Source organism: Centroberyx gerrardi, chromosome 5 (assembly GCF_048128805.1).
Source record: "Centroberyx gerrardi isolate f3 chromosome 5, fCenGer3.hap1.cur.20231027, whole genome shotgun sequence".
Classification (NCBI taxonomy): domain Eukaryota; kingdom Metazoa; phylum Chordata; class Actinopteri; order Beryciformes; family Berycidae; genus Centroberyx; species Centroberyx gerrardi.
The window spans coordinates 6962045-6989334 of NC_136001.1; the positions used below are offsets into that span (position 1 = coordinate 6962045).

The following is a 27290-nucleotide window of genomic DNA, read 5'->3' on the forward strand; positions in this document are numbered from 1 at the left end:
TTACTTTATGTTCATCATTCAACATATTTCTAAAATATAGAGGATACAGTTGGCATAAGTGTTGTCATTTCTTTTTTTTAACCAAGGACTTAAGTCACCTATTATCCTTAACAAAGTACTATCATTTGTTTAAATTTTGTGTTATCCATAATTTTGTAAGAGTGGGTGTCACATTTTTCAAATGGGGGAAATCTTGTTTTAGATTATATTTGTCTTTACATTTTAAAAGCAGTATGGATGCTGTTGAAAAGCAGAGCGAACCCAAGCAAGACAAAGGTAGAGTGGCAAAAAAAACACCTAAAATTATAATGCACTGAATGGAAAAGAAAAAGACTAAACCAACACCTGAAGTTTAATAATCATCATTTATGTTCATTCATTAAATCATTCATTCAATATAACATTGCCCCTTTCAAATATCACCCTGCATTTTAACAGCATGTAATAAAACAAACACATTAACATATATACAGTATCAAAACAACATAAGAGCTCCTCCATCTGAAAAAAACAAAACAAAAAAAAAACAAAACAAGTAAATCACAATGCAAAGTTTTCAGTGCAGCAAATAAATAAATATTTCACAAGGGAATTACTTGCTAATCCGTTCATTGGTATCAAAATTCAAAATGGCCGCCATGGACGTTCAGCCCAAACAGATTAGGGGTTTAAAAAACATAACATAAAAAAAAAAAAAATAAACTATGTAAATCACATTCAGAGTACAACAGAGAAATCAACCAGACTGGAATCTTAACTGTGTTTCTCCATGTTAAATACTCAATATATAAGTTTTGGGACAGTGAGCTGAGGAATTTATTTAATGTAGTTTAACATTAACATGGAGATCAGTATAGACCAATAACCAGCTAAATGTCTTTTCCTTTTTTTTATCATATTCATCTGTTTAAGTTGAAATAATTTCCGTAAGTGAGCAGCAGAAGTGATGTTTTTTGATAGTGCCGCTGTTTTAACATGGTTCAACAAGGTCAGTAAACGCCCAAAATCCTAAAATCAAACGTTCATATTCATGTTTTGTTATGAAATCCATATTACTTTGTGAGTTTTGGTTTGTAATGATGATTTTAACATGGAAACCAAAGCTAAAGTATCACCGAAAGCTAACAGTCTGTTGTTTTAGCTCATATTTATCAAGATTTCTTTTCAATAGATGTACAGCAGTAACTTCTAATGAGGACAGAGAATGTTTTGTTAGCACTACCATGAAATTAAGTATTTGTCTCCCATTCATTGTCAATGGGACAACAGCTCCAGTCTGATGAACTCCTAGATTATAGTCTTGGGTCTCTGGTTTCCAGCTTCAACTGGAAACAGTAATAACATGAGGAAATTCTTAAATTTGACTGATGTTCCCTTTGCAAAATCAAACATGTTAATTTAGTGTATGATAAGAGGTTCATGTTGCATTCATGTCACATGGGAAAGACGAGCTTCCTACTTGAAAACACTGTTCAGCTTTCAAGACGTAAATATAACTTGGGAACTTGGAATTTGAAGAAAATGCCTGAAGTCAGGTTTAGGGAATGATATATTAACTTTAAATAAAATGAACAAAAAAGAGAGAAAAAAAATCATTACATCAGTTGTTTTGTCATCGCAACTCTTAATACCATGGCAGGAGACAACTACTTGTTGACTGTGGTTGACACCGTTTGGTTTGCTTAAACATATATCACCCATTTTTTTTGTGATTTGTGTACTATTTCACTATTTATTTTACTTTGCCTATAGTTTTAATTCATCTGTTGTTGCCTTTGCTTCTCTTTTGATTTTTATTATTGTATTGTATGTTTGTTTTGCTATTGTATTATTTTTTTATTCTGTTAAACACCTTGTAAACTCTGTTTAAGAAAGGTGCTATTTAAATAAGGTTTTTATCATCAAGAGCAACCAAAGTCTACAGAATAATTAAATTACAGCGTGTGACTGCTTTAAACGAGTTCAAACACCTGAACACTTTCCAAGTGTGACATGAATGCAGCATCAGGTTAATCTCAGGCTAAGTGTTATTGTAGGGTTATAACTGTATAAGATACAACTGTATATTATAAAAAAATTAAGTATAAAGGTTACCTTCTTGCTGATGCCCAAAGAGCAAGCAAAGCATTCTGCTATAATATCACTGATATACTGCATTTCATTCAAGATCCAAATGGAGTCTTAATGTTAGTCTGTTAACCGTTCAGCACAGTGTTTTAATATGAACTTCACCTGGTTCTCTATAGGCAGAGGCTTGTATCTATAAAAAGGTGCAACACTGAAGAGATCTAGATTTTTTTAAATCCACCATTGACTCCCTATTTTACTCCTGGAACTAGATTGTGTTTCCAAACTCTTACTGGAAATGTGTTTGTCGCCTGGCAAACCCGGCTAAGTGAAAACTTCTATCTGGTATACAAATTGTTGAGTCATGATTTTCACTAGTAAAAACCTCACAGACTGGGGCGTCCTGGTGGCTCAGTGGTCTAAGGCGCGTACCGTGTAAACACAACATTCTCGACTCCAATCTCTCACAATCTTTCCTGTCACTCTCTACTTGGAACTGTGTAAAGAAGGCAAAAATGCCCAAAAAAATCCTTTCTTTCCTTGTCTACAGGTGATAATCTCCAGACTTGCTTTCTATCAGGAAGCAGTGGGAGCAACTGGGACCTCAGTGATTTCAGTGTCACAACCCTTTACAGACAGACGGCTCTGTCTACAGGTAGCTGAAGGCATCACAGCCACATCTGGTGTTCAGTCTTGTGTACCGTGGGTTCAGTATTGGCTCAACTCCCAACAAGAAGCAACACTGATTTCCCTTCATTTCAAGATAAAAGAGCAAACTGAGGAAAAATGTGATGGTGATGAATGGCACTCAAAAAAAGTACTTGGTAAGAAACTGGTAAGAGAGACAGATGGACATTTTAGGCTTCCAGACAAAAAAGTTTCCTATTCCTTGTCCTCACTTCTGAACAGTTTGGTTTTGAGAGAGATGTAATATAGGAAATAGGAAAACATAAAACAACAGGAAATAATGGGTGGGAGAGCTGGATAACAGGAATCTATCAAATTAATGTGAGTTGTATGTCCAGTAAACCTGAAATCCTGAAAAACTTTGAAAAGTTTTAAGAGGAGCAAGGCTTCAAAATAAAAGCCCTCCAGAGGGCAGATGAGGCAAAAGTGGGGTTTCCAAGTAAAATCCCTCCAGAAAGATGCTGCAGGAACGATTCTGCTTCAAAATAAAAGCCCTCCAGGAGGAAGTTGCAGGGTGAACAGGGCTTCAAAATGAAAAGTCCTTCAAGGAACGGCTGGCAGGAGGAGGAGGGCTTCAAAATAAAAGCCCTCTGGGAGTAGATTGCAGGCAGCTTCAAAATAAGAGCGCTCCAGAAAACAAAGTGAAAGGAGGAGTGTGATGTTCGGTAGCTCAGTAATGTTTGTCCGTCTGTGTGACAAGGCAGGAGTATGTCAAAGTCAAATTCCTACATCCCATCCTACTCACCTATATCTGCGTGTGTCTGCATCGGTATGGTGTGACTTGTGGGTCTGTGTACGAGGCTGTACGAGGCACACTTTCTGTGTGTGTGTGTGTGTGTGTGTGTGTGTGTGTGTGTGTGTGTGTGCAAATGTCCTGTCTGAAGACCTGTGTGGCTTCAAAGCCTTCGATCCTCTTCGGTTTGTGTTTGTTCCCTTTGAGGTACGAGCGTGACCTCGGAGCAGTTTCTCCTCTCCTGGTAGAGGCTGTGATCCAGGTGGTTTGTGTATTATGAGTGTGTGTGTAAGTGTGTTGAAGTGTGTGTGTTCTATTTAAGGACTAGCGTAGCCTCGGAGCCGTCTTTCCTCTTCAGGTACAGTCCATGGGTGAGATGGTGTTCTCTCCTCAGGTAGGCGTAGAAATAGTCCGACACCAGCAGGATCTGAGGGGGGAAATGGACAGATATTATGATACTGATGATGGCCTGTGTGAGTGTGTGTGTGTGTGTGTGTGTGTGTGTGTGTGTGTGTGTGTGTGTGAGTAAGGATCGGAATTTGGAGCACATGGAACAAGATAACCGACCAGTAGGACAAATGAAAGATACCAAAATGAGCTCAAACCCCCACCTGAGGACTTATTTCACTGGAAAGCTTGATAACTATGAAATATGAACATTTTTGTTTTATTTGTAATGATGATCCACTGAAACTGAAAGTCATTAGGTATGATCAATTCGTTTAACTGAATCTATTGTAGCTACATTAAACAGACTTGGATCCAACAGTATTTGGAATTACTTTTTCTTGTTTTGTAGCGTTCGTTTTGCCCTGCTTAAAGGGCAGATGGGTGGAGTTTGTCACATGTTTTGATATTTAGCACCAGGCCGAATTCATCCAATCAGAGAGAGTATTTGACCCAGGTCTGGCATGAAAAGGAGGAAAACTCAAATTGCAATATACGATTATACATTATCAACTGTGCAGCCTTAACCAACAGCCAGCTAAGTGTTGGTACATTTTTGGTTGGTTCTACTGAGTTTGTTTACTCTAGCAGTCACTTTGGTAGTTTGGTAATTCATCCTTTGGACGTTCTTCTCTATTCTAAAAGTAATTTTGGCTGGTGAAACAGTCAGACTGGCAGGAGAGTTTTGGAAGGCCAGGGGTAAAACAAAAAATAGATGTTAGGGGTAAAGTAGAAGTTTGACTTGACACTGCCAGCGTAGATCCAGAAGCATCACCCAGCAACTAATACACAAGTCATGTACTTCTTCCCATTCCTAGTTCCTTTCCTGTCCTACCTGTGCCACGTTGAACAGCAGTGTTATGGCATAGTAGAAGTTGGAGTTGGCGCTGCCGGCGTAGATCCAGAGGTGCCAGAGCACCGGGAACAGAGCAGAGCAGGCCAGCAGCACGCAGGACACCAGGAAGATGTTCCTCAGGACTGGACAGGGAACAAGAAACAGATTTTATTTTTCTGGTGACTCTGCTTCACTATGGGTTCAAAGTTCAGGCTCCAACAACCAGAGCAGAGGTCCTGTCTGAAATAAGTCTGATCATGATCCAGCACTGTGCTCTCTCTCCTTTAAATCTGACATTTATTGCATGTTGTACCAGGTTTATTATTGTATGTTCTATTTTATTGAGTTAAAACACCAAAATGTAACATATTATCAATATAACTACAATAAAACATTTGTTTTTATACGTTATTACAGCCATATACTCACATCACTCTCTTAAATTTAGCTTTAAAGAAAAACTGTCATGACAGTATACTCTGATGGCCGATTTCTGTCCACTTGAATAAGAAATTTCTCTTCTTTTTCTTTTAATGTTACAGTATAGTAATTCATTTTCTTTGTGGATTTTTCATTAATCTACAAGCATGAATATTATCACTGGATATTTGATTCCAATATTAACCCAATACATGGAGGTTGGCTTCTGCTACAAAAATGACGAAGGAACACTGCGAGTCTGTGTGTTATCTTAAATATATTTTATATATCTTTAGATATATGCACTTACATCTGTAGAGGTGACTCCAGGCAGGCAGGAAGGCCAGGTAGAGAGCGATGTCTCCCACTGTGGGGTACGACTTAAAGATGGAGATCACCGCTAACTGCATGAAGATCAGAAACACTGGGTGCTCCCTGCAACACACACACACACACACACACACACACACACACACACACACACACACACACACACACACACACACACACACACACACACACACACACACACACACAGGTCAGGGGTTAGCATGGTTGAATGCCATTTTCGACAAGAAAGAAAGCAAGAAAGCGAGAAAGCAAGAAAGCAAGAAAGAAGCCTTGCATGAGTCTGATGGAGAGAAAGACAACGTAAGAGAGGGAGAATGAGGAGGAATGAGAGGGTGACAGGTGGAGGACTTACTTGAGTTTGATGGACAGAGGGATGGTGTAGAAGAAGACGTTGATCTGGAAAACGCAGAGGAAGAAGAGGCGGAAGTGTTCAAACATCTCAGCAAAGAAATACCAGAAGAGGCCGATGTTCGGGGTCAGGTCCGGCACCGAGAGACTGGAGGGAGACAGAAATACACAGAAAGTCAAACTTCTTTTCCTTTTTCAATAGACATACATGAGACCAAGGCAGACAGTACACACACACACAAAATCAAAAATCTAACCTTTACTCTGAACTTAACCTGCACTAACCTCTTTTCAGAGTGAGGGCTGAGAAAATGTCCTCCCATTGTAGGATCACACACACACACACACACACACACACACACACACACACACACACACACACACACACACACACACACAGACCTCTTCAAACCGGTTGAATTTCCTGTTTGAATTCAGATGTGTCTAGACCAGTAAATGTCAGAAGAACAGAGGATTCATTCACTGTGCCAAGGCTTCCAGCAGCTCAACGGCAATGCCATTCACTGCAGGAGAAAGGCAGCCAAATAATGAACAAGGCCTCCGGCTATCAAAAGCACCATTCCCAGATAGAAAGATGGATTTTAGCCTCGTCAGTCTTGCTCCCAAAACAGCTTCATTATCTCAGCCTCTGTCAGGTCTGATCGCTCCTACGTGCACCGACTACCTACACTTTTACATTTTAGCGATTTAACTGGCGCTCTTAGGCTTGGTTCATGCTTTGCGGGTCACTAGATGTGCAGGAACTGCAGACGTGCCGTCTTGTTACCATGGCAGTCAGGCTTCTCGCACTTCTTATGACTACTGTGTGTCTGAAAACCCCAGGAATTGAGTGGCGTTGTCAGAAAATTCAGCTCTCCACATCCCTCAATAATAAGAAATAATCGGGCAGCAGTTCCGGTTCCTCTTTGTTCAGCCAATCCTGGACTGAACTGAACCCTAACCTTTTTCTGTATTTTCTGTATAGAAACTTGACAGTGGACCTTACCTGGTGTTAGTTTAACCGCTAACTACAGACATAGCTTATGTTATGTTAATATTATGCCACAGCGAAGAGATTTAATATGCTGAATTACCACCCCCCCCCCCCCCCCCAACTGTTTAAACTATTGTAGACTGCGTTGTTGCATGTAGTTTTGATTGCATCTGAAATGTAACAGTAAAGTTGCATGAACCTCATGCAACTCACCAACACAACCAAGCTGCGTGAATAGTTTCACTGTGTAATGCGGCCTTAGTGCCTTGCTCTACCCATTGAGCTACACAGGACTGCTCTTCCTCTATCCCTCCCTCCCTCCCTCCTTTCTAACCTTCCCCTCCATCCCCCGTCCCCACCCCACCCCACCCCACCTCCCTCGCTCCCTCACATGAAGCCGTAGACGGAGGGCAGGAAGTCCCAGGAGCCCAGCAGGAAGAAGGAGAGGCATACGATGACGAACAGGCTGCCCAGGTACATGAAGGCAAACTGCAGGGTGAACAGCCAGAAGCTGGGCCGCCGCAAGTTCACCGGGATGTACAGACGCTAGAGAGAGAGAGAGAGAGAGAGAGAGAGAGAGAGAGAGAGAGAGAGAGAGAGAGAGAGAGAGAGAGAGAGAGAGAGAGAGAGAGAGAGAGAGAGAGAGAGAGAGAGAGAGAATACATAAATTACAGCGAGAAAAAATACAACTTTATGAAACCATTCTGCACTATGCTCTTCAGTGTTTTTTGTGTTTGTGTTTATACACATCATACCTGCAGCAAATATAGCAGTGCTGGAGCGAAGAGAGTCAGTGGATAGATGGACTGATATGTAGCCAAGGCCAGGAACACGGCACTCAACAAGGCACTTCCTGCAACACGATAACAAAAACCATAAAAATTAAATCAATCAATCACTTCTCTCTTATATGATAATTTTGTGGTTGCAGGAATATTGGCAGAGCATTATGGTTCTCTATCCAAAAAAATGTGGAATGCCTGGAAAGATCACATCTCTATTGTAATTAAAAAATCATCCTGGAGGAACTCCAGGATGACGTTTTTACCTTTAATAGTAGAGAGGATGAAAAGGGCGATGACGGCGTTGTTCAGTCCACAGGTTGACTTGGCAACGCAGGACAGGATGGTGAACGGGTTCAACAGGTAACTGTGAGAGAGGGAAGGGAGGGTGAGAGAGAGAGAGAGAGAGAGAGATAGTGAAAGAGTGAATGGGGAGGGAGAGAGAAAGAGAGAAAGCAGGTGAGTAAGCAATGATAAAGATGCATAAAAAAATTATTTAAATTCTTTAAACAGGAATGATTTTGTTGCCTCAGCTGCGCCAGTGTAACCACTAGAAATAATGAAGTGCATATCTTGTCTACTTTTAGAGGTGTAAGATTTTACAAAGCAGATTTTTGTATAAGGTTGTCATACTTCCATCATGGCTACTTTTACAAGGATATGGCACTTACAACATGGCTGCATTTAGGGTGCAGTCACACCTACAGTTTGTTTTCTTTGGTTCAAACCGGAGTGGAAAAGTTTACTTTGTTGCTTTTTTGGTTGGTGCGTTTAGTTTCACTCTGCCCAATTACAAGTGAACCAGGGCTTGTAAACAGAAGTCACATGACTCATAAGTAGCTTGTTTATTGGACAGAGTTTTGGTGACCTGACATCCCAACAAATCTGATTCCAGTCCCTTAACTTTAGCTACGCATGATGGACTTTTCTGCACTGTTGTAATTTACCCTCTGTGGTGTTCATACCAGGTGAAAACACATGAAGAAAACGCTGAATATGAGCATCAGTCCAGACTTCATTTTGTTCTGCTAGGCTTTCCGAGCAGGAAAGCCATAATCCCATGTGTTTTGGGTTCATTTCCTGTAGCTGGTTCAGATTACGTTCTCACTCCTAACAAGCTCCACAGTTCTTTTGTTAGAGGACTGAGACTCGTCGTTTTTTCAGGCGTCTCGGTGGCGTTATTTGGTGCCACCAGAGTGCAAATGGAATTGTTCTCCAGACATGCTTGGTAGAGGGACGTGATACTTACAACATGGCTACTTTTAGAGGGATGTAGTACATTTCTTTGGGGCTTCTGATGAGCTCCAGACAGTCCAGGGGGTAGCGGTCTGCCTCCAAGGCATATTTCTGCTTTCTGAACTGGAACAACAGAACACAGCACACCAAATCTGTCACAACACTGTTACTACAACAAAATTGCAACAAAAGCTTCACCACACCGCTGTGGCAACAACAGATCACACCTTGTTGAACATGAATTGTTTGGAGCTCCCTGATGAAGGCCAATGCTGAAACACATTGGAGTTTTGTAAGTGTTTTTAATGTCCCTAGATGAGCCCATGAAATAAAGGCTTTTTAAATTTTTCAAACAAGAGTGCCTTGGACTTTTGTTTCATTCAGATCACACCTGAGTTTTAATGACTAATAATGAATCAATGTCTTATCTGCAGGAACTATCAAATTAATTCATCAAACCTTGGTCACGTATTGGTTAAATATACATTCTCTAACCATAACCTATATTTCTTATTAAATAGCCTATATAGATAGATAGATAGATGGATAGATAGATAGATAGATAGATGATTTATTATTTTCATATATTTTTGAATGCACTGCACTGGTTTCTTACCACTTGTTTGTTGTAGTCCTTCACTGCAATGTAGAGAGCCACAGCAGTGATCATATCTGCTATCTGGAGAGAGAGAGAAAGAAAGAAAGAGAGAGAGAGAGAGAGAGAGAAAGAGAGAGAGGAGGATAAAGAGAAAAAAGAAAAAAAGCAAAGCAGTAATTACACCTAAATTCAATACCTTATATCAATCAATAGTCCCAGTTCATGAACAAAAACGACAACAAAACAAAAATCACAATAGTCTCTTTTCAAATGACTGTAAGCAGCACTTTCTTATCAGAGGGAAAGCAGTTTGACAAGGTATCCTGTTGTTGCGGAGAATCCCTAGCTTTCAAAATCAAGAGACATGAGTATTGCAATCATGCTGCACTTGGAATATTCAGATCATTAAAAAACATGCAACGTGTCATTTTGTCATTGTCACATGAATACATAAAGCTGTATTCCGCTTACTCACCATGAAGGTTATCTCTGCATAGTCCACCACAAAGTGAAAGAGGTAGATGATGAGGGGAGTCTGACAGAGAGAAGAAGACATTTGGAATTAGAGCACAGACAAACACTCAGCTGATGTAGGCCAAAGCAGTCTGACATGTTTATCCAGAGACCAGTATGTACGCTGGTGTATGTGTGTTTGGGTACCTGGGTGATGTATGTGTGCGCCATCTGTGTATGTGATTAAAGGAAAAATCCACCTTCAGATACTCTTACACTGTTATATCATCAATCTGTCATGTTCAGTACATTCCAGGAGTTATTTTGTGATGAAGTGTTGTAATTTACTTTTTTGGTGAATCCACTTTAAGATAAGATAAAATAGCACTTTATTAATCCCCTTGGGGATTAATAAATAATAAATAATAATAATAATAATAAATAACCCAGAATGCCTTTCGACAACCCCCAGAGAACGAGCCTGAACTTGTTGCATTCAGTCAAAGGTGGACGTATGAGCATATAAATATAACTAGCAAGCCGACTAGTTAAACATTAGGGCTTATCTATGATCACAGCCGTGCCCGTTCCTAAAAGTGCAACATGTCTTGTGGCTGCATTGCATTCTGGTCTATTGACACTACTGTCAGTGTAGAAATTGGTCTCTCTCCTCTTCTCCGATGGATTTCTCCCTGTATGATTGTTGAACGTCTCTTGGTGCAAAATGGCGGCTCTAGAAAGAAGCCCTCGCTCTTTGATTCTGAGGGACTGACACCAAAACCTGACGTTTACCACTGATGTTTTAGATCCTGAAACATTTTCTCATATCAAACATCATTGTAGCTGCTGGAAATATCTGGAGGTGACGTCACCTCGTCTACGATTGGCCAGTTATCCACAGGAATAATAAAAATACAAAATGACAACAGCTGTTTTTCTTTATCATTGCTTAAGGGTTTTAGAGTGGATTTTTCCTTCAAGTACCTGTGTGTTTGCATACCATGCATGCGCCCGTTTGTGTTCAATATGAAATATTAGGATAAGTGCTGGTCTGTGTGTACTGCAGAAATGTGTGTTAGAGGGCAAGAAGATGTGTGCTTGTAAACGCACGTGCGCGGTCGTTTGTCACATCAGTGTACGTTTGTGTGTGTTGCTTATATGTGTGTGTGTGTGTGTGTGTGTGTGTGTGTTCTCACCTCATGGAACACATCTCCAGAGTAGGGTGAGATTCCCAGGTCCAGCAGAGCCAGACCTTCCACCACTGAAAACAAAACCAAACAATACGACTGAAAGATGATTACGCTTCAACATGCCACACGGTACACCTTAACAAGACACACACTACTGAAACAACTGCAGTGGCTTTATATGAAGGGAAAGATACTATACATTTTGCATTTTGGAGGATTGGGGATATTTCATTATCCAACCTCAGGTTTTCAATTTCATCATGCATCCCTAGTCTTAGTACTAGGAGCTATACAGCTTCTACTACAATAATGGTATTTCCTGTTACAACTATAGCTAATAAACTATTCATGAAGGGAAGGGTTGTGGTGTTTCCATGTAATCTGGAGAATGAAAGCTCATGCATTAGTGTGTGAGTAATTTTGCATGAGAGAGAGAGAGAGAGAGTGAGAGAGAGACGCTCCCTTTGCACAGTGAATGGCAAAACAAACTCCAAAGACTAAACCTCACTGTGGCTCAGCAAACAGCCTTCGCTTCAAACCAGCATTCACAAGCTAGCAACTCTGCCTCCTCTCATGTTTATAAAGCTTGCCTGGCTATCTAACTTCATTCAAAGCCAATTAATTCGTTGGATATCCTAAAAAAAGCAGATCAGCACCGACCAGTACCGCTCTGTTGAGCCTGACGGAGGACAATCATTTGGTGAAACTGTTTTTAGACTGTCTTGCTTCTAGTGTTTGCTAAGACAAGAACAGCTTAATCAGAGATGCTATCCACACTAAATCAATGGGAGTTATGGGTTAAACAAATCAAATATCCATTGAAAGAAATCACATCACAACAGGTGTATTCGGGTAACGTGCTAGCGTTAGCAGGTTGTCTTAAATGTGGATTACAAAGCCACATTCTTGTAGCTAAACCGGCTTGACGAGTCTGGGAAATCAACCTAAAGCTAGCTAGTAACAGTTCACTCAATTATACCGGCGAGCTGCACAGCGCCGAGGAGGCAAACAGAGCAGTGTCTGACCGAGAAAACCGACAAAAACACGGTTTAAAACCCGCTCACCTCTCTTCCAGGCGTTTAACGGAGACACCACCTCGACTCTCTCTGCAATTAAGTCCGCTAAACTGGATCTAAAAAGCGCTGCGCGGATCGTAACGGCTACAACTAAAAGTAGAGTCAAGGGAGCCGCCATCTTGACAAGGAAGCTCTCTCCGCCCTGCGAGAGGCACGACGGGAAATGAAGGCTTTTGTCGTAATAGAAAACTACAGAAAACCAGAGCACCCTACTGTGTACTGAAATGTTTTTTACTATTCTGCCTTCGATTGTTTCAATAAAAATTAAAAAATACTGCTAGTGTTAACTGTTGATAAAATTATCGCCTCAAATTATTGCCCATGTATCATGGCCTTAATAACATACTATCAAAAACTTTATATGTCCAGAATTTGCACTACTATGTGAATGATGGGAACTTCAAAATAACTATTGCGCACTGAGTACAGAGGCTCTTTTCTAGTTTACTATGATTGCGTTTTACAAAGCGGAACTTAAATACCTGATCGTGTTTTCACTCCGGGACGCTTAATGTGTTGGATCAAAACACAATGACAAAGCAACGTGAAGCTAGACACTGTAGACCACTGTGTATCCGCTAAGGACAGTTACCATTTAAAATAAAGTTACCTAATTGCTCAGTGCATAATTTAATTTTCTGTAATGTGCCACATACGAGTCAATGAATAATTCATAGCACCCTCCAAGCTTGTCAAAAATACTAAACCAACCACTTCAATTTTAAAATTCAGAAGCTACAGGTCTTGGACCTTCAAGTTATTGTCATCAGCTTCAGGGTACTCTGCTGTCATATATGATACTTAGTACAATCATATTCCTATTCCATAATGCTGTCCATCTCATATTTTTGGTACTTTGTTTGTTTTGGTACTTAGTGTAAAAATCTTTGACTGGTGTCCAGCCATGCAAATTCAAAAAGTGCTAAAGACTGCGATTCTATGGGGCTGGCACCAGGCAATAAAAATCTTCCGTTTATAAAGAGTACCTTTACTTTAAAAGCCTTAAACCGGAAGTCTCTGTTGCTATTGGCAACTTGACACCGCTACGCAGCTGTCAAGTCTTTCGTTTTCGTTTCTGCTCTTGAAACTTAGGTTATGTTAACGTTGTAGTTATTTGGAAAGAAACATGGCAGGATTAGAGGTGTTGTACACTTGCGTCGGAGGCAGCATCAGCTGTCCGCAGGACGCCGTTGTGTGCTTCGTTCACTGGGAAATGATAAAGAGCGGATACAGGTGCATCGGCTCCGGAGACGAAGTGAGTTAACGTTAGCTAACCTGCAGCCCGATTCCTGCCGTTCACTTTTATAGAGTGAATATCACGCCAAAGTCCGTTAAAAATTCGGCAGTTTAATGTTGCCTTGCTTATCAGCCAATGTGCATACACTTAACTCTTAATTGTCAGGGTATTCTGGTAATATCCCGTAAACAGCACTTTCAGTAAGATCTCAACTTTTAGACCTCATTTAGCTCACTCCATGGTGTATTTTGATGGAGGAAAGTCGCAGGAACAACAAGCTAATATATTCTAAAAGTTGAGATTTTATCAAAATACATGTCGCTTGGTGGATCAGTTGTATGCCGAATTGAAGAATGGCTCCTAACGATTCAGAAAAGACCTTAAGTAATTGTCTACGAGGTATGCATCTTTCCCGACTAGGAAGGCAATATTAAATTGCCAGATTTTCAGTGGATTGACGTGTGACGTTCTCCATTCAAGAGAGAACGGCGCGTGTCGGTGCTAGCCAACTTGCCGTTTGCTAAGTGTTAGCAAACTTAACGGACGTTTGCTAACGAACTGCAAGGGCGACAAACCAATTGTGTCTTTGTTTTAGCGAGCTGTCATAAGTTAAATGCCGACGTAATGACTCTGAAAGCAGAATAACGTTAGTGATATCACGATGCGCTCTGAAAACTGCCATTTCACTCTAGCTTAGCTAACGTTAGGCTGTCTCATGCTGCTGCTCCCTGTCATTGTAAATACAGTCAGTCAGTACAAGTTAAACCACCACGTTTTATTGACACTGAGGTGCTAATCTAACCGCACGTATTCATCATTACATTATAATTTCTCTCCTCCCTCTCTGTTTGCCTCTTTCTACCCCATTTTGCTTTCCCCTCCCTCTTTGTCTGTCTGTCTGTCTGTCTGTCTCTCTCTCTCTCTCTCTCTCTCCCTCCAGCCTCGTAGCAGTGATAAGAAGTCAGAATTGCTGCCTGCTGACTGGAACAGCAACAAGGAGCTGTACACTCTACGTTACCAAGGCAACGACAGCAGCGCCCAGCTCATGCTGAAAGCCATCACTGCCGACTCCACCTTGATCTTCAACCTAATGGTAAACACAACTGCAGGGTGTCTGGAAAGTCCTGAAGCCTATAGGGAAATCACTCACTCAGCATGACCACCGCCAATTTCCAGACACATTTTCAACATGTTTCTTTGTGCCTGACTCAGCATATCCGATCTTGGAGCATTACGTTTTATCGGTTGCCAGATATGTCAATCAAATCATTTGAATAAGTTGCTTAGCACCTGGAATTTACTTGGTGTACAACATCATGATGAACGTAAATATTGATGTCTGTGGTTGGGACCAAACAGAGGACACAGCTAAGCCAGCTTGGCCTTGTTTTCAAGCGGAGTAGGTCAGGTTTACCACCGGAGAGGATGTGTTGGTTTGCTTTCCATTTGGGTAACCAATGTACACGTTTCAGACACTGGGGGGTCCAATCACTGAATGACAAGATCAATCAGAGAGAAAATTCTTCAATCAGAATAACAATAGAATAACTCCTCAGTAGTGACGCTATTGCTGTAGGCAACATTAAAGAAAGTCCCCAGAGTCTTAAGGCCGATTTATAGTTCTGCGCAAGACCGCAAGAACTGTGATTGGCCCGCTTTGTATTTCCTCCTACCTGTATCCGGTTGATGTCTGCCGATAGTGAAGAGAGAGACTAGAATGAGGAGGTCTGCAAATATGTTCATTTGTACGACATCTCATATCCGAATTATAAAGATTATCAGATGTCATTGAATTTGTGGCGAGAAATATTCCAGAACATGAGTTTCAGACAATGTAAACACTACTACTTCTGTTGTTATTACTTCTGTGTTAACAAAGCAGAAACACTGCCATCTTGTGTTTCGGTGGTCTACGCGCAGAATCACCAACGCAGAACTAATGCTAAATGCTCACACTGCCACAGACACCTATGGTGGCACTTTGAGGCAGAACCATAAATCAGTCTTTTGGGTCAAAGAGTCTGATTAGGACCTGGCAATACAGGTGACACTCATTTGCTGCTGCAGAAGCTGCTGCTTTTGGATATTTACAGAAAAAAACGTTTTCCTTCAGGTTGTCCCAGAAAGCGAAATCAAGAGGGTTCAAGTCAGGGGGATTTTGGAGCTCACTCGCCCGGCTCCCTCCTCCCTATCCAACAGTTAGGACATGTGTCACCCAGCCAGCCACGTTCTGGCTTACCCTGTGATTCCAGACTGTCCAGACCTGTATTTGTGGAAGTCCTTGTAGTCAAGTATATGAGCAGGTATTCATGTTATACAGAGTTAGAGGGCTGTAGTACTGGAGTCTTCAGTTTCTGTGACATCCAGGTACTATGTTTATCTTGACGCAGACTTGTCTTGGTCACAGCCACTTAGGATGTTGACTTGACTTTTTCCCTAAAATCTAAATCTAATCTAAACATTTTCAAAGATAAATCTTTCTCCACCTGGTCCACCTTTTAGTTTCACCCCAGCACTACAAACAGTTTAAGGGATTACACCTGTGTACAGGAAGTAACGGTCCTCAAACTTTTATGTAGTGATTTGTCAAAATCCTTTGCATTGATTAGTTGAATGTTGAAGGGTTTAGTACAGAGCTCCTGCAGATAGATCTACATCTCTGTTGATCCATAAGAAACTCCTTAAGCATTATTTGTGAATTTGGAAAGACATAACACTGTTTTTTGGCTATTTCGGACCTGCTATTGGAATTGAGTTGGACATAACTAAAAAACAAAACAAAAAACTCAAAATGAATCTCCTTTGTATGTCTTGCTATTTAAATGTCGTTTTGAGAAATAAATATATATCAGGTAATGATACTTTGCTTGTGTGTCTGTCTGTGTGTATGTTTGTTTCTGTATCTTTGATCTTTGTGTGCGTGTGTGTGTGTGTGTGTGTGTGTGTGTGTGTGTGTGTCTGTGTGTGTGTGTGTGTAGAACCCCAGCACACAGCAGGCATCAGACCTGACGGTGAACATCAGTGATCACGTTGATGCTGGCCAGCTGAACACGTATGACAGGTGAGTGTGTTTAGGGATGTGAAGTTTTTTTTGTTTTCATCATGGTTCAGAACTTATCATTTTTATCAGCCACAGCCAAAACTGACCAGCATTTGGTTACTGGTGAAAGAGCTGGGACCTGGTTAACCAGACATTGAAGAGTAAAATTTTGTACAAAAAATTAACTGCCCGGGTCTGAGCCAGTTTATCTTTTGACTTTTTGATGACACTGTTTGCTGTTATTTTATCGATGTTAGGGAATGTTGAAGTGAAAAATAAGCTGTGGTCAGAAATGAAGAGGTTTTCAAAATGTTGGAACCATTTTTTAGTACTTGGAACATATTGGTAATAAAGTTTTCCTTGGCGAAGCGTTACGGGTGGATTTTTCTATTAAGGGACACTTTATCTCAGTCAGGGTGCTGGCACCCTAGATATAAACTGTATGAATGTGAAGCAGGACGGTACTGAAAAAAATGCTCAGTCAACTTTCCCTCGATAAATTGAGGTAAAAAAATAAATAAATCACAAACTCTTCTTTATCAGTGTGTTCAAGGATGCGGCCAGTTTGTCAGAGAAGGTGAAGACTCAGCTGCTGCCCTCGCAGGGGAGACCGGCGGGACGGAAGGCAGAGAGGAAGAGTCGAGGGGAGCAGGAAGAGGAGGAGAGACGGAGAGGAGAGGACAGCGACCCTCTCCGCATCCCCACCCGACGCCCTCGCCAGGGAATGCAGCCGCACTGGTTGGTAATGACAGGAAGCTCCGTCGCAGTCGCCCGTGCCGTTCTGTCTGTCTCCGAGAGAGAGAGAACCGCACGTCCAACTGTGTGCCGAAATCTGGTCGTTTAATGTTCCTTTGCTTTTTGGATAACATACAGTGGATATAAAGTCTACACAGTCTTTGAAATATTGTAGCTGTTTTTTTATTGCCCTGTAGCCTGAAATGAAAACCCATGAAATCAGATGTTTTGTGGATTGGTAGGCTTGGGCCGATATCGCAATATTTTGTGAATATAATTTTCCACAGTTATCAAATATCGCTCCCCCCACACACTCAATGCAAGGTAGCATACAGTGTGTTGCTGGTTGGTTCAGAGGAGGGCTGCATGTTTGTGGGGGACAACATTTTTACAGTTGACTCGTCTCATTTTCATTTGGACACAGTAACCAGTAAAATGCAGGTGAAGATAGAAGTCTCTTCATTTCTGACAGTGTATTAAAAATTAAAAACGAAAGCTCATCTGGACTTAAGAATCTTCCCCAGTTCTTCATTGCAGAAGAGTTCAGGCTCACTCAAACGGCAATAACTCACTTGAATCATTAGATTCTACTGCTAAATTTTGCATACATACGATCCATCAAGCAGCACTTACCTCAGCAAAATCCCTGCTTTTACAACTGGCTTGCCTGTTATTCCTTCATCATCTAGATAGTAAGAACCAGGGCAAACCAGATAGTGTCTTCCATACTATATTGAGAGAAGGAGACAACGGCCCATATTGGGGCTAAGTCATATATTAGGGAGTAGAGCAATGGCAACGGGATCCTTAATATGTCTTAAAATGTTTTAAATTGAATTGCCTAAATCCAAGGCCTTTATTACAGTCTTTGTTACATTTAAATGCATCATCTAAGCTTTAATTAGTCTCAAAAATCTAAAAATGTTGTGTTTAACTGCATTGCTGAAGAACGCTACTTTGAAATGGGCTAGTGTGTATAACCTTATAATGCACTCACTCACACACACACACACACACACACACACACACACACACACACACAGTCCAAGCACATCTCCAGACCTGCTGAGTTTGTGCCTTGTAGAAAGTCTAGACAGAGCTGTTAGCAAACTACAACAGCAGGGAGTAAAGGAGGGCAGAGCGTGGGCTGCTAGGGTGTGTGTGTGTGTGTGTGTGTGTGTGTGATGGGGGGGTACTACTGCAGTATCCTTCATGCTCTTATTTAATATTTACAGCAGAGGGAGAGAGCGAGAGAGAGGGTCAAAGAGGAAGGTTGGTTGGATGTTAGGGTTGAGACAAGGAAGGAGGAATGAGAGGGGAGAGAGAGAGTGAGTGTGTGTGTGTGTGTGTGTGGTGAGATACAGTAGTCAGTGTCAGGAAATGGCAGAGCTCCAGGACAGATTCTATCACTCTCCTCTCCACCCCTCTTCTCGTCTCCTCGTCCGTGTACCCATCTCTCTCTCTCTCTCTCTCTCTCTCTCTCTGCTCTTAGCTGTGACCCGATCAGATGAGATGAGGTGATGTCAGCACTTTATCGACCTCGCTGCTGTCGCCGCCTCGTCCCGAGAGAGAGAGACAGACAGAGAGAGAGAGAGAAAGAGACAGACAGACAGACAATCACACAGAGAGATGAGGAGAAAGAGGGAGGGAGAGACAATGACAGAGAAAGGAGAGACAAGGAAGAGAGAGAGAGAGAGATGATCAGACAGAGAGAAAGGGAGGGAGAGAATGAGAGAGAGATACAAGGAAAGAGAAGAGATGGAGAGAAGGGGAGCGAGAGAGAGAAAGACAAGGAAAGAGAATCAGGGAGGAGAGAGAGACAATCAGACAGGCGAGAAGGGAGGGAGAGAATGAGAGGGAAAGATAATCAGAGACGAGAGAGACAAAAGGAGAGAGAGAGGGGAGAAGAGCTAGACGGAGAGAGAGAGAGATGGAAAGAGGGACGAGAGAGACGGCAGGAATGATCCAGATCGCCTGAAGGCTGGATGGATAATTCAGGGTTGGTTTAGAGGCAAGGAGGCTCAACACAATGTAAAAAAAAACAAAAAAAACGAAGAGTCGCATCAATTTTTAATCAGTTTATTTTTACAAGTCCATCAAAAAGTAATTGCAGCCTGCCTGTGTGATTAACTTTGAATAATTAATAGGCCGTTATAAGCACAGGTGCGCTGGCTGATATGCTGATTGACTGACTGGGCGGCCTGCTGCCATAAAGCTTTCATAATGTCTAGGCCATGTTCAGCAGATTAGGTTTAGATTGAATGAAACTTCAGTGAGCCACGTGGTGAAAGTGGCAAAGAATATAATCTACACTGCCAGTCAAAAGTTTGGACACACCTGATTGAATGTTCTATGTTTTTCATTCTCTTAAAGCCATTTTGATCTAAAGGCTTCTGCTTAAATGCTTGAAATTAGTTTCTTACACAAATATAAATAGTGAAGTTGATCCTATGTATGAATTTCTTTCCAAAGCCTTTTTGCCTTTCCATCAAGGCAAAGGGCGGCTACTTTAAAGAATCTAAAATATTCTACTAGATAACTTTATTATCCCACACGGGGAAATTCAATGCGGTGAGACAATAGAGAAACACAGAAACACAAAAGACAAAATGAGATAAAACAAGATCGCAAGATGCAGCAAAAACAGTCACAAGAACAATCACCATTGTCCAATCCAGTCCCCACCCACAAGTCTACACACCGTCTGGTGAAAACCTCGTAACTCCAGTTTTGGTGATTTTCATGTTTTAACTTAAATTGAAGGATGACATGCTCCACTGTGGGTTGAGAGGTCAAGAAGGAAATGTAATGCACTTGTTAATGTGTGTGTGTGTGTGTGTGTGTTTCAGGCCCGGGCCCATGGGACCTCCATTCACAGCTGGAGGAGCAGATCTGGATCCCTTTGGGTGAATAGTCTCTCTCTCTCTCTCTCTCTCTCTCTCTCTGTCTCTCTCTATGTCTCTCTCTCTCTCTCCTATGCCTAATTTTGCAGAAACCATTTTCAGATATATATTTTTGTGTCAGTCTGGTCTTGTTCTAATCTGGGATTTAGTGTCTAAGACAGTTACCCTACACAGTGACAGGACAGACATTAGTGTTATGAAAGGCCAGTGGATTACTGGCGCCGCTCCAGAGTCTCGTCTACCAGCTGGTTCTGAAACTCTGGCTGCAAACACCAGAGCTGCAGGACACATATTGCAAAGAAACAACCAAATCTCAAAGCAAACTAGACTTGAATGCACAAGGAAGAGGCATTTTATTTTACATTTTAAATTATAGTGTAATTCCTGTAATGAACAAGTATAAGGAGGCGGTGCATTCTCAATAGGAAACAGCAGCACAAAACACTCAAATGGGGCAAAACAAGCTGTGTTTAGCCTCTAAATACATTTTAAATCAACTCAAGCATATTTATTGTCCCTGCACGTGCTTCCCCATCCCCAGTGCCTAATGCTAGGCTACATTTTAAATCACTAAAGATCAAGCTAATTTAAACTGCAAAAAAAAACAGCAAGGGAATTTTTTGTTTGGGTTTAGTGCATGACCATGATGTCACCCCACCTTCCTCCTCAGTCTTCACAAAGCTCCCCATTATGTGCTGAGAAGTGTCAGTTTGCACTTTTAGCTGGAAAATGTTTTGCTTGTTGACACACAGTAAGGGGAAATGAACAGCAGTACTAAATGAAGAATGACATTGTAGGCAGCTGATCTGCTCTTATTTGATTGTTATTGTTCTGTAGTGGACGTCAGTCATTTTGTCATTTTCTGCTTTGGCAGTGTATGGAATACCAGTCACACCAATAATAAAACACCAATTGAATTGAATTGAATTGAATTGAATTGAAATTGAGAGAAAAACTGAGTGAGTCTCTCTCTGTCTCTCTCTTTCTGTCTCTCTCAGTCTCTCTGCTGTCTATCAATAACAGACATTAAAATAGAGTTCAGGGAAAACAAAGAAATAGAACATAGAAACAAAAAGAGTAAAACACCTAAACTATGCATAAGATCCTGTAGATAAGTTCTCTCTCTCTCTCTCTCTCTCTCTCTCTCTCTCTCTCTCTCTCTCTCTGTCCCCCCCCCCCCAGGTCTCGCGGTGGCGGTGGGATGATAGTCGACCCATTGAGGTCGGGGTATCCTCGCTCCGGTTTCGACCCGTCTAGCGGTATTCCAGACATTTTGCCCCCCGGAGCCGTTCCCCCAGGGGCCCGCTTCGACCCGTTCGGACCCGTCGGACGACACAGACCAGGGTGAGACACACACACACACACACACACACACACACATTCTCTCTCTGTTTCTGCACTTACACAAACAATCATTTATGTTCACTGTCTCGTCTTTGTCTCTTGCTTTCGCACACACAAAGTCTTTGTTTGTCTCTCTCAACAAACACACGCTGTCTTTTTCTCTCTGTCGCTCTCTCTCACTCTCTCACACACACACACAACCACCAGGTGTCAGTGTAGAGCATTATATTAGGACATTTTTAAAACTTTTGAGTGTCTCCGGAAAACGGGGACGTCTGGTCAACCTAATCTGCAGTCCTCACTTATGTGTTGAAGTAATGCTAGTTTTGTATATATTCCACTCTTCTAGAGTTTCCTTTCCTGAGTTTGACACAAGTTCAAAATGGCCGCCACGGAAATAAGGTCAATCGAAAACCTGTTGAAAGTGCAACGCTCTAAAAGTTTAATTTCTGTGTACTAAAAACACGTTAAGCTCTCAGCGTTGTTGGGAACATGCGATAGTGCTTTCTTTCTTTCCATTGAAAATGGCGACAAGAAGTTCAGCTGGCTTAAACTTTTCCCCCCGCTCTGATGATGCGGTGAAGCGCGAACCAATCAGAGCAGAGGGAAGGTAGAATAGGCAACGAGTGCAAGTCAATAGATGGTCCTCACAAGTATGTCAATGGTGTGTGTATGTGTGTGTGTGTGTGTGTGTGTGTGTGTGTGTTTTCCAGGCCGGACCCAGACCACATGCCACCGCCAGGCTATGACGACATGTTCATGTAGAGCCCAGCAGCATTTCCTGGTCTTCACTTCCCGTTTTCCTGCTCACTCACCCAACAACATCCTGTCTCTTAGCCAATAGGAGCCAGGGGAAGGGGAAGGGTCTCGCCGCCTCCTTCCTGAGCGTCGGGTTCGATTCAGTTTGGTGACCCAAATGTCATTTTCTTCTTCCTTTTCTCTTTTTTTTTCTTCTATTTTTGGGAAAGAGGGGTATTGTTTTATACATTGAAAAAGAAAAACATTCACTGTGCTTAAAATAGAAAAAGAGTCTTATCCATTCCACCGTTCAGGTATTCTTTACTTTATTTCAGTGCAGAGGCTAAAACATGATTACACACACATTCAAACAGACGTTTTCCATGTTCTTGACCTCCCGCTGTGTTTAGGCTCTGTTGTTTGTGTTATTTACATCAGCATGCCTGCACAGTGGAGCGGAAAGCCAATTCATGCCCATTTCATATAACTAATGTATAACTGTATAACTCACGTGTAAGCAACACACTCTTGATGTAGAATTGATGTTAAAAATGCATTGCAAGGCTGAAGTGGTGCATTCTGTTATATAACACTGACAATAACACTGACATCAGAAAAATGCATTTTTGTTTTCTCTTGGACTATAACTAAAAAAACTGATGTTGGAAAAAAGTGCCAGTGCATTGAATTAAATTCAGCCAGATGGATAAAGACACATACACACTGGAATCGTCTCTTAATGCTACTTTCTCATTATAAACTCATATTCTGAATGAAATACACTGAAGTACATTGACATACAAATAAATCTTAGTTAGATTTTTGCGCTTGCCTGTTTTGATTGGTCTTTTTGTCTGTGGTACTAAAGCCAAAACAGACATATTCTGAAGCAGCAAGATAACATTTGGACGGCCTGGTGGCTGCAGGGCGGACCAGCGGGTAGAGAGGTTGTCCCGTAACTGCAAGCTCACAGGTTCGATCCCCACAGCAGCTGACGTGTGTTTCCTGTCAAAGTGTCCTTGAGCAAGACACCGAACTCCTCGCGCTCTCATTCCTAGTCGCTCTAGATAAGAAAAGTAAAAATGAAGTAGCCAGATAGCATCTGCTTTGTCAAATCTCTCCTCGACTCTCCAAAGGCAAAACCCTCGTTCCTCTGCCTCCTAAACTGAAAAAGAAAAGACTAACAATCTGTTTAGATTCTCCTCATCCCGTTGCACTGCGTCCTGGAGTTATAATTTATTGATAAAAGTGATATGACTTTGCTCTCTTTTCTTTAAACAAGACACACTTCTATTGTGGATATACTGAGTGGAGGGCTTAAAAGATGCTTTGCAGTTGGTTTTGTTGTTAATTGATTGAAAGACTTGGTGATAAAATATCCCCAAAATATGCCAAAATACTTCAATAAAAATGTCAGACTTTACCTTCTGGTGTGCGTTCTTGCTGTGCAGTGCTGCAGTCTCCTGGAAACGGGTCATGAGGGAAATGAGGTGCAGAAAATGAGGTGATTATACACAGTCTGGGGTCGGCCTACCTGAGGACGCTGGAGCTAAAGCCGAGGTTCCTCTGATCCCAAACACTGGTGTGTGTGGATCTGGCTGTAGTGTGTGTGCTGGGTTGGGTAGTGACAGAGTACTTTAATAACATTACATATTCTACATACAAAAATACCCCTTCATTCCATTCCATTACTGTGCTGATAGTATGTGTTGTTCTGCAAGGCGGTGGCTATACCATGTGTGTATGTGTCTGTTACTAGTGTGTGTGTGTGTGTGTGTGTATCTGAATCTGTGTGTCGGTCTCATTAGGAGGTATGTGTGAGCATGTGTGTATGTGCAGGCTGGCCTGTACAGTACATGTAAATGTGTGTGTGTCACGCTTACACGCTATATCTGTGTTTCTCCATGTGCATCATGCCTCTGGATATTTGTGATATTTGTGTGTGTGTGTGTGTGTGCATGTATCAGAAGGGAGTGTGTTAATGCGTTTGTGTGATGCTTGTAAGGGTGTGTGTGTGTGTGTGTGTGTGTGTGTGTGTGTGAGACATCCTATATGTTGTATCTCTGGCCCTGTAACCTCATTGTCATTCAGATCACTGTGTGGAGGAGAAGCTGCCGCATGCTTCTCCTCTTTCACCATCATCTCTCTCTCTCTCCATCTCTCTGTCCTCATTCCCTCCATTTTTCTCCCTTTCTCCCTGCTTTCTTCTGTTTTCCTGCTCATTCCCATCTATTCTTTCCCTCTATTTTCCTATTTTCCTGCTCATTCCCGTCTATTCTTTCCCTCTATTTTCCTAATTTGTTCCTTTATCTGTTTCTCTTCAATCCTCTCTCTTTTCACTCTACCTCTTCTCCATCTCCCTCTATTCCCTCCATTCTTCTTCTCTCTCTCTTTCTCTGACTCTCTCTCTCTGACTCTCTCTATGTATCTTTCTTTTCTCTCCTCTTTCCTCCATTTTCTTCACCCCCTCCCCTCTCTGTCGTTCTTTTTTGTTTTTCTCTACCTTCATTTTCTCCATTCTATTGTCTGTTACTAAACCATTTTTCTCTCCCTCTATTCTTTCCATTCCTCTGTCCGATCTACTGCTTCATTCGTTCTTCCCTCTATTCTTGTCTCTTCTTTTCTCTCTTCTCATCCCGCCACTGTTACTCCTACATTTAGCCTTTATTCTCCATCTTCTATTGTCTCTTCTTCACTTCTGTCTCATCTTCTGTCTTTTTTCCACCTTTATTCATCCTCTATCCTTCATTTCTCTCTATAATATGCTGCTGTTTTTCCTCCTCTCTATTCTTTCCTTTTTCCTCTCTACCTTTTCTCTATTTTTATTTGTCCTCCTGTTCACTCCCTCCTCTCTCTTCCCCTATATATTTATTTCTGTCTCTCTCTCCGCCTTTTGTTCTTTATCTCTCTACTTCCTCCTACTCTGATCTCTCCATTCTTCTGCCTTTCTCTTTTATTCCCTCTATCCTCTTTCAGTTCCGTCCCTTAATTCCCTCTGCCTCTCTCTCTCTCTCTCTCTGTCTCTCTCTCTCTCTCTCTGATCTCAGCCTTAATTCTCATATTTGTTCGCCTCCTTGATTCTCCTTTCTCTCTTTTCTGTGCCGGTTTGAGCTCGCACACACACACACACACACACACACACACTCACACACAAAAGCCAGAGAACAGAGACACACTCCACTTTAACAATCCGTCTGTCAGAAAATCTCTCTTTTCTCTCGTTCATGATTTCTGTCCTCGGCCGTCCCTCCCTCCCTGCCTTATTTATTCTTCTCTCTGTCTCGCTTCCTCCCTCTGATCTCTCTCTCTCTCTCTCTCTCTCTCTCTCTCTCTCTCTCTTTCTCTTTCTTTCTGATTTACACCTCTCCACTCTCCACTTTCCGCTCAACAAGCTGTTATCCCCCCAGGCAGTTGGCGAACAGCTATCTCTGTCTCTTTACGTGTCCCTGGGAGGGCTGGGAGGTAAATATAGCAGACACCACAGGTTGCAGATGCTCCGGTCGCAGCGGTGCTCCTCTCAGGTTAGAGCAGGAAAAATAGTCCAATAAGGAAAGTGCTGCACCGCACTCTGAGAACAGGCAGGCAGCGGTGAACAAAAAGGAGGGTAAACTCTGGAGCTCCAGTTGGTGATCAAACAACCACTGATAGAAGCAAAAATCAGCTCTATTTTTACATAAAAACACTTACTTTCCCCTTAAAAGACCCTATCCTCATAATTGACAACAGTTTGATATTACTGGCTATGATGCATACTATGAATAAAGATTTATGTCAGACTAAAAACCCTTTATTCTGTAAATAAAAATGGTGGGTAAATTGAGTTTAGGTGGGTTTGCCCTCCACTACATGTGTGGCTTTACTCCTGTTTTATGATGTTTAATCTTTGGCTACCTTTACACCTGGCATTAACATATGTCTTTTAAACATGATATTAAGATACGGTGCACACATTAAAATGCTGGTTTCTCACTTTCCAAATTGGAGATTAACATGAACATCTCATAATATTTACATCCTTTAAAACTGACAGTAAACACCTTGTCTCGCATGTTCCCCACCCACCAGTATCCTTACAAATATAATGCCAAAATTAATGTTGAGATAACATCCAGTCGTCCATGGGCTGCTACATGCATCATTTTGTGAAATCAGGACCTAAATATCTTTCTGATATCAGTTCCAAACCATTTCAAAGCTGTTGTAATATGAATTTTTAACATGCCATAATATCATATTGTTAAAATGTGGTGCTTGTTTGGGTTGGCGTTTAATTTGGCCGACTCCTGCATGCCGCCAAATGTCCAAATGTGGATTGGAGACACATTGTATTTACATTTAAATGTTAATGTGGCCAAATGTGTCTTTTGCTCTGTCCAGTTACCCAGAATGCATGTTGATGTCAGGAGTAAAAAGGGTTTTAAATGCATCTAAATAGAAAGAACAAAATACCTGGGAGCGAACAATGTGTTTCACCACCAGGCTTCATCAGGTTCACTCACCCAGCATCCACATGTAGAATACTTTCATTGTTGTGAAGTGATTACAGTAGACTACAGTTCTTGGTTAGTTTAGTCTTACAGAAATAGATCTAAGCTCTTTCTCCGCTCTGTTCTCCCTGTTCTCATATTTGCGCTTTTGTTTTGTAGACTCAGAATGCAGACAGTGTCATATTTTGCACGCAGCCATTCTTTTTTATGCTGTGAACTAAAATGTTCACAGTTCTTTGCCTTCATTCGCTGTCCGCTCTTCCTCTGTCTGTTTTATACCTTGATTCTCTCTCTCTCTCTCCTTCTGATCTCTGCCTCTCCTCTCCTCTCTGCTCAACAACCTGTTATCTCCTCTGGGAGTTTAGCAAACAGCTTCCTCTGTCTCTTTAATTCATACAATGTCATGTTTCCAGCTCAGACACTGTAGTCAACTATCTGTCTCTGTTTTCATCAATGTCTTTATGTCTGTTATTTCTACAGATTAAAAAACAAGGCTGCTATCTCCTCAGCACCCCTATTCTTTTCCTTGGGAGGTAAATAGAGGTAAAGACAGTAGTTTTAAGAGGTAAATACTGTAGTATAAAGCTGT

General features: G+C 41.6%; 2 protein-coding genes across 2 annotated transcripts; one reads left to right on the plus strand and one right to left on the minus strand.

The window, feature by feature from the left end:
• Positions 1-334: 334 nt before the first annotated feature.
• Positions 335-12335, minus strand: pigu (phosphatidylinositol glycan anchor biosynthesis, class U). Its single transcript, XM_071903579.2, has 12 exons — positions 12206-12335; positions 11148-11212; positions 9974-10033; positions 9517-9579; positions 8914-9023; positions 7931-8031; positions 7638-7735; positions 7274-7428; positions 5893-6036; positions 5500-5624; positions 4770-4912; positions 335-3914 (listed from the first exon to the last, which is right to left on the minus strand). Exons 1-12 carry the CDS (start codon positions 12333-12335, stop codon positions 3801-3803), a joined length of 1308 nt encoding a protein of 435 aa, XP_071759680.1. The 3' UTR covers positions 335-3800.
• A 945-nt stretch (positions 12336-13280) lies between these two features.
• psmf1 (proteasome inhibitor subunit 1) lies at positions 13281-23637 on the plus strand. The gene is made up of 7 exons (XM_071903584.2): positions 13281-13472; positions 14395-14547; positions 16433-16515; positions 17038-17232; positions 20079-20135; positions 21315-21476; positions 22190-23637. Exons 1-7 carry the CDS (start codon positions 13344-13346, stop codon positions 22239-22241), a joined length of 831 nt encoding a protein of 276 aa, XP_071759685.1. The 5' UTR covers positions 13281-13343; the 3' UTR covers positions 22242-23637.
• Positions 23638-27290: the final 3653 nt, after the last annotated feature.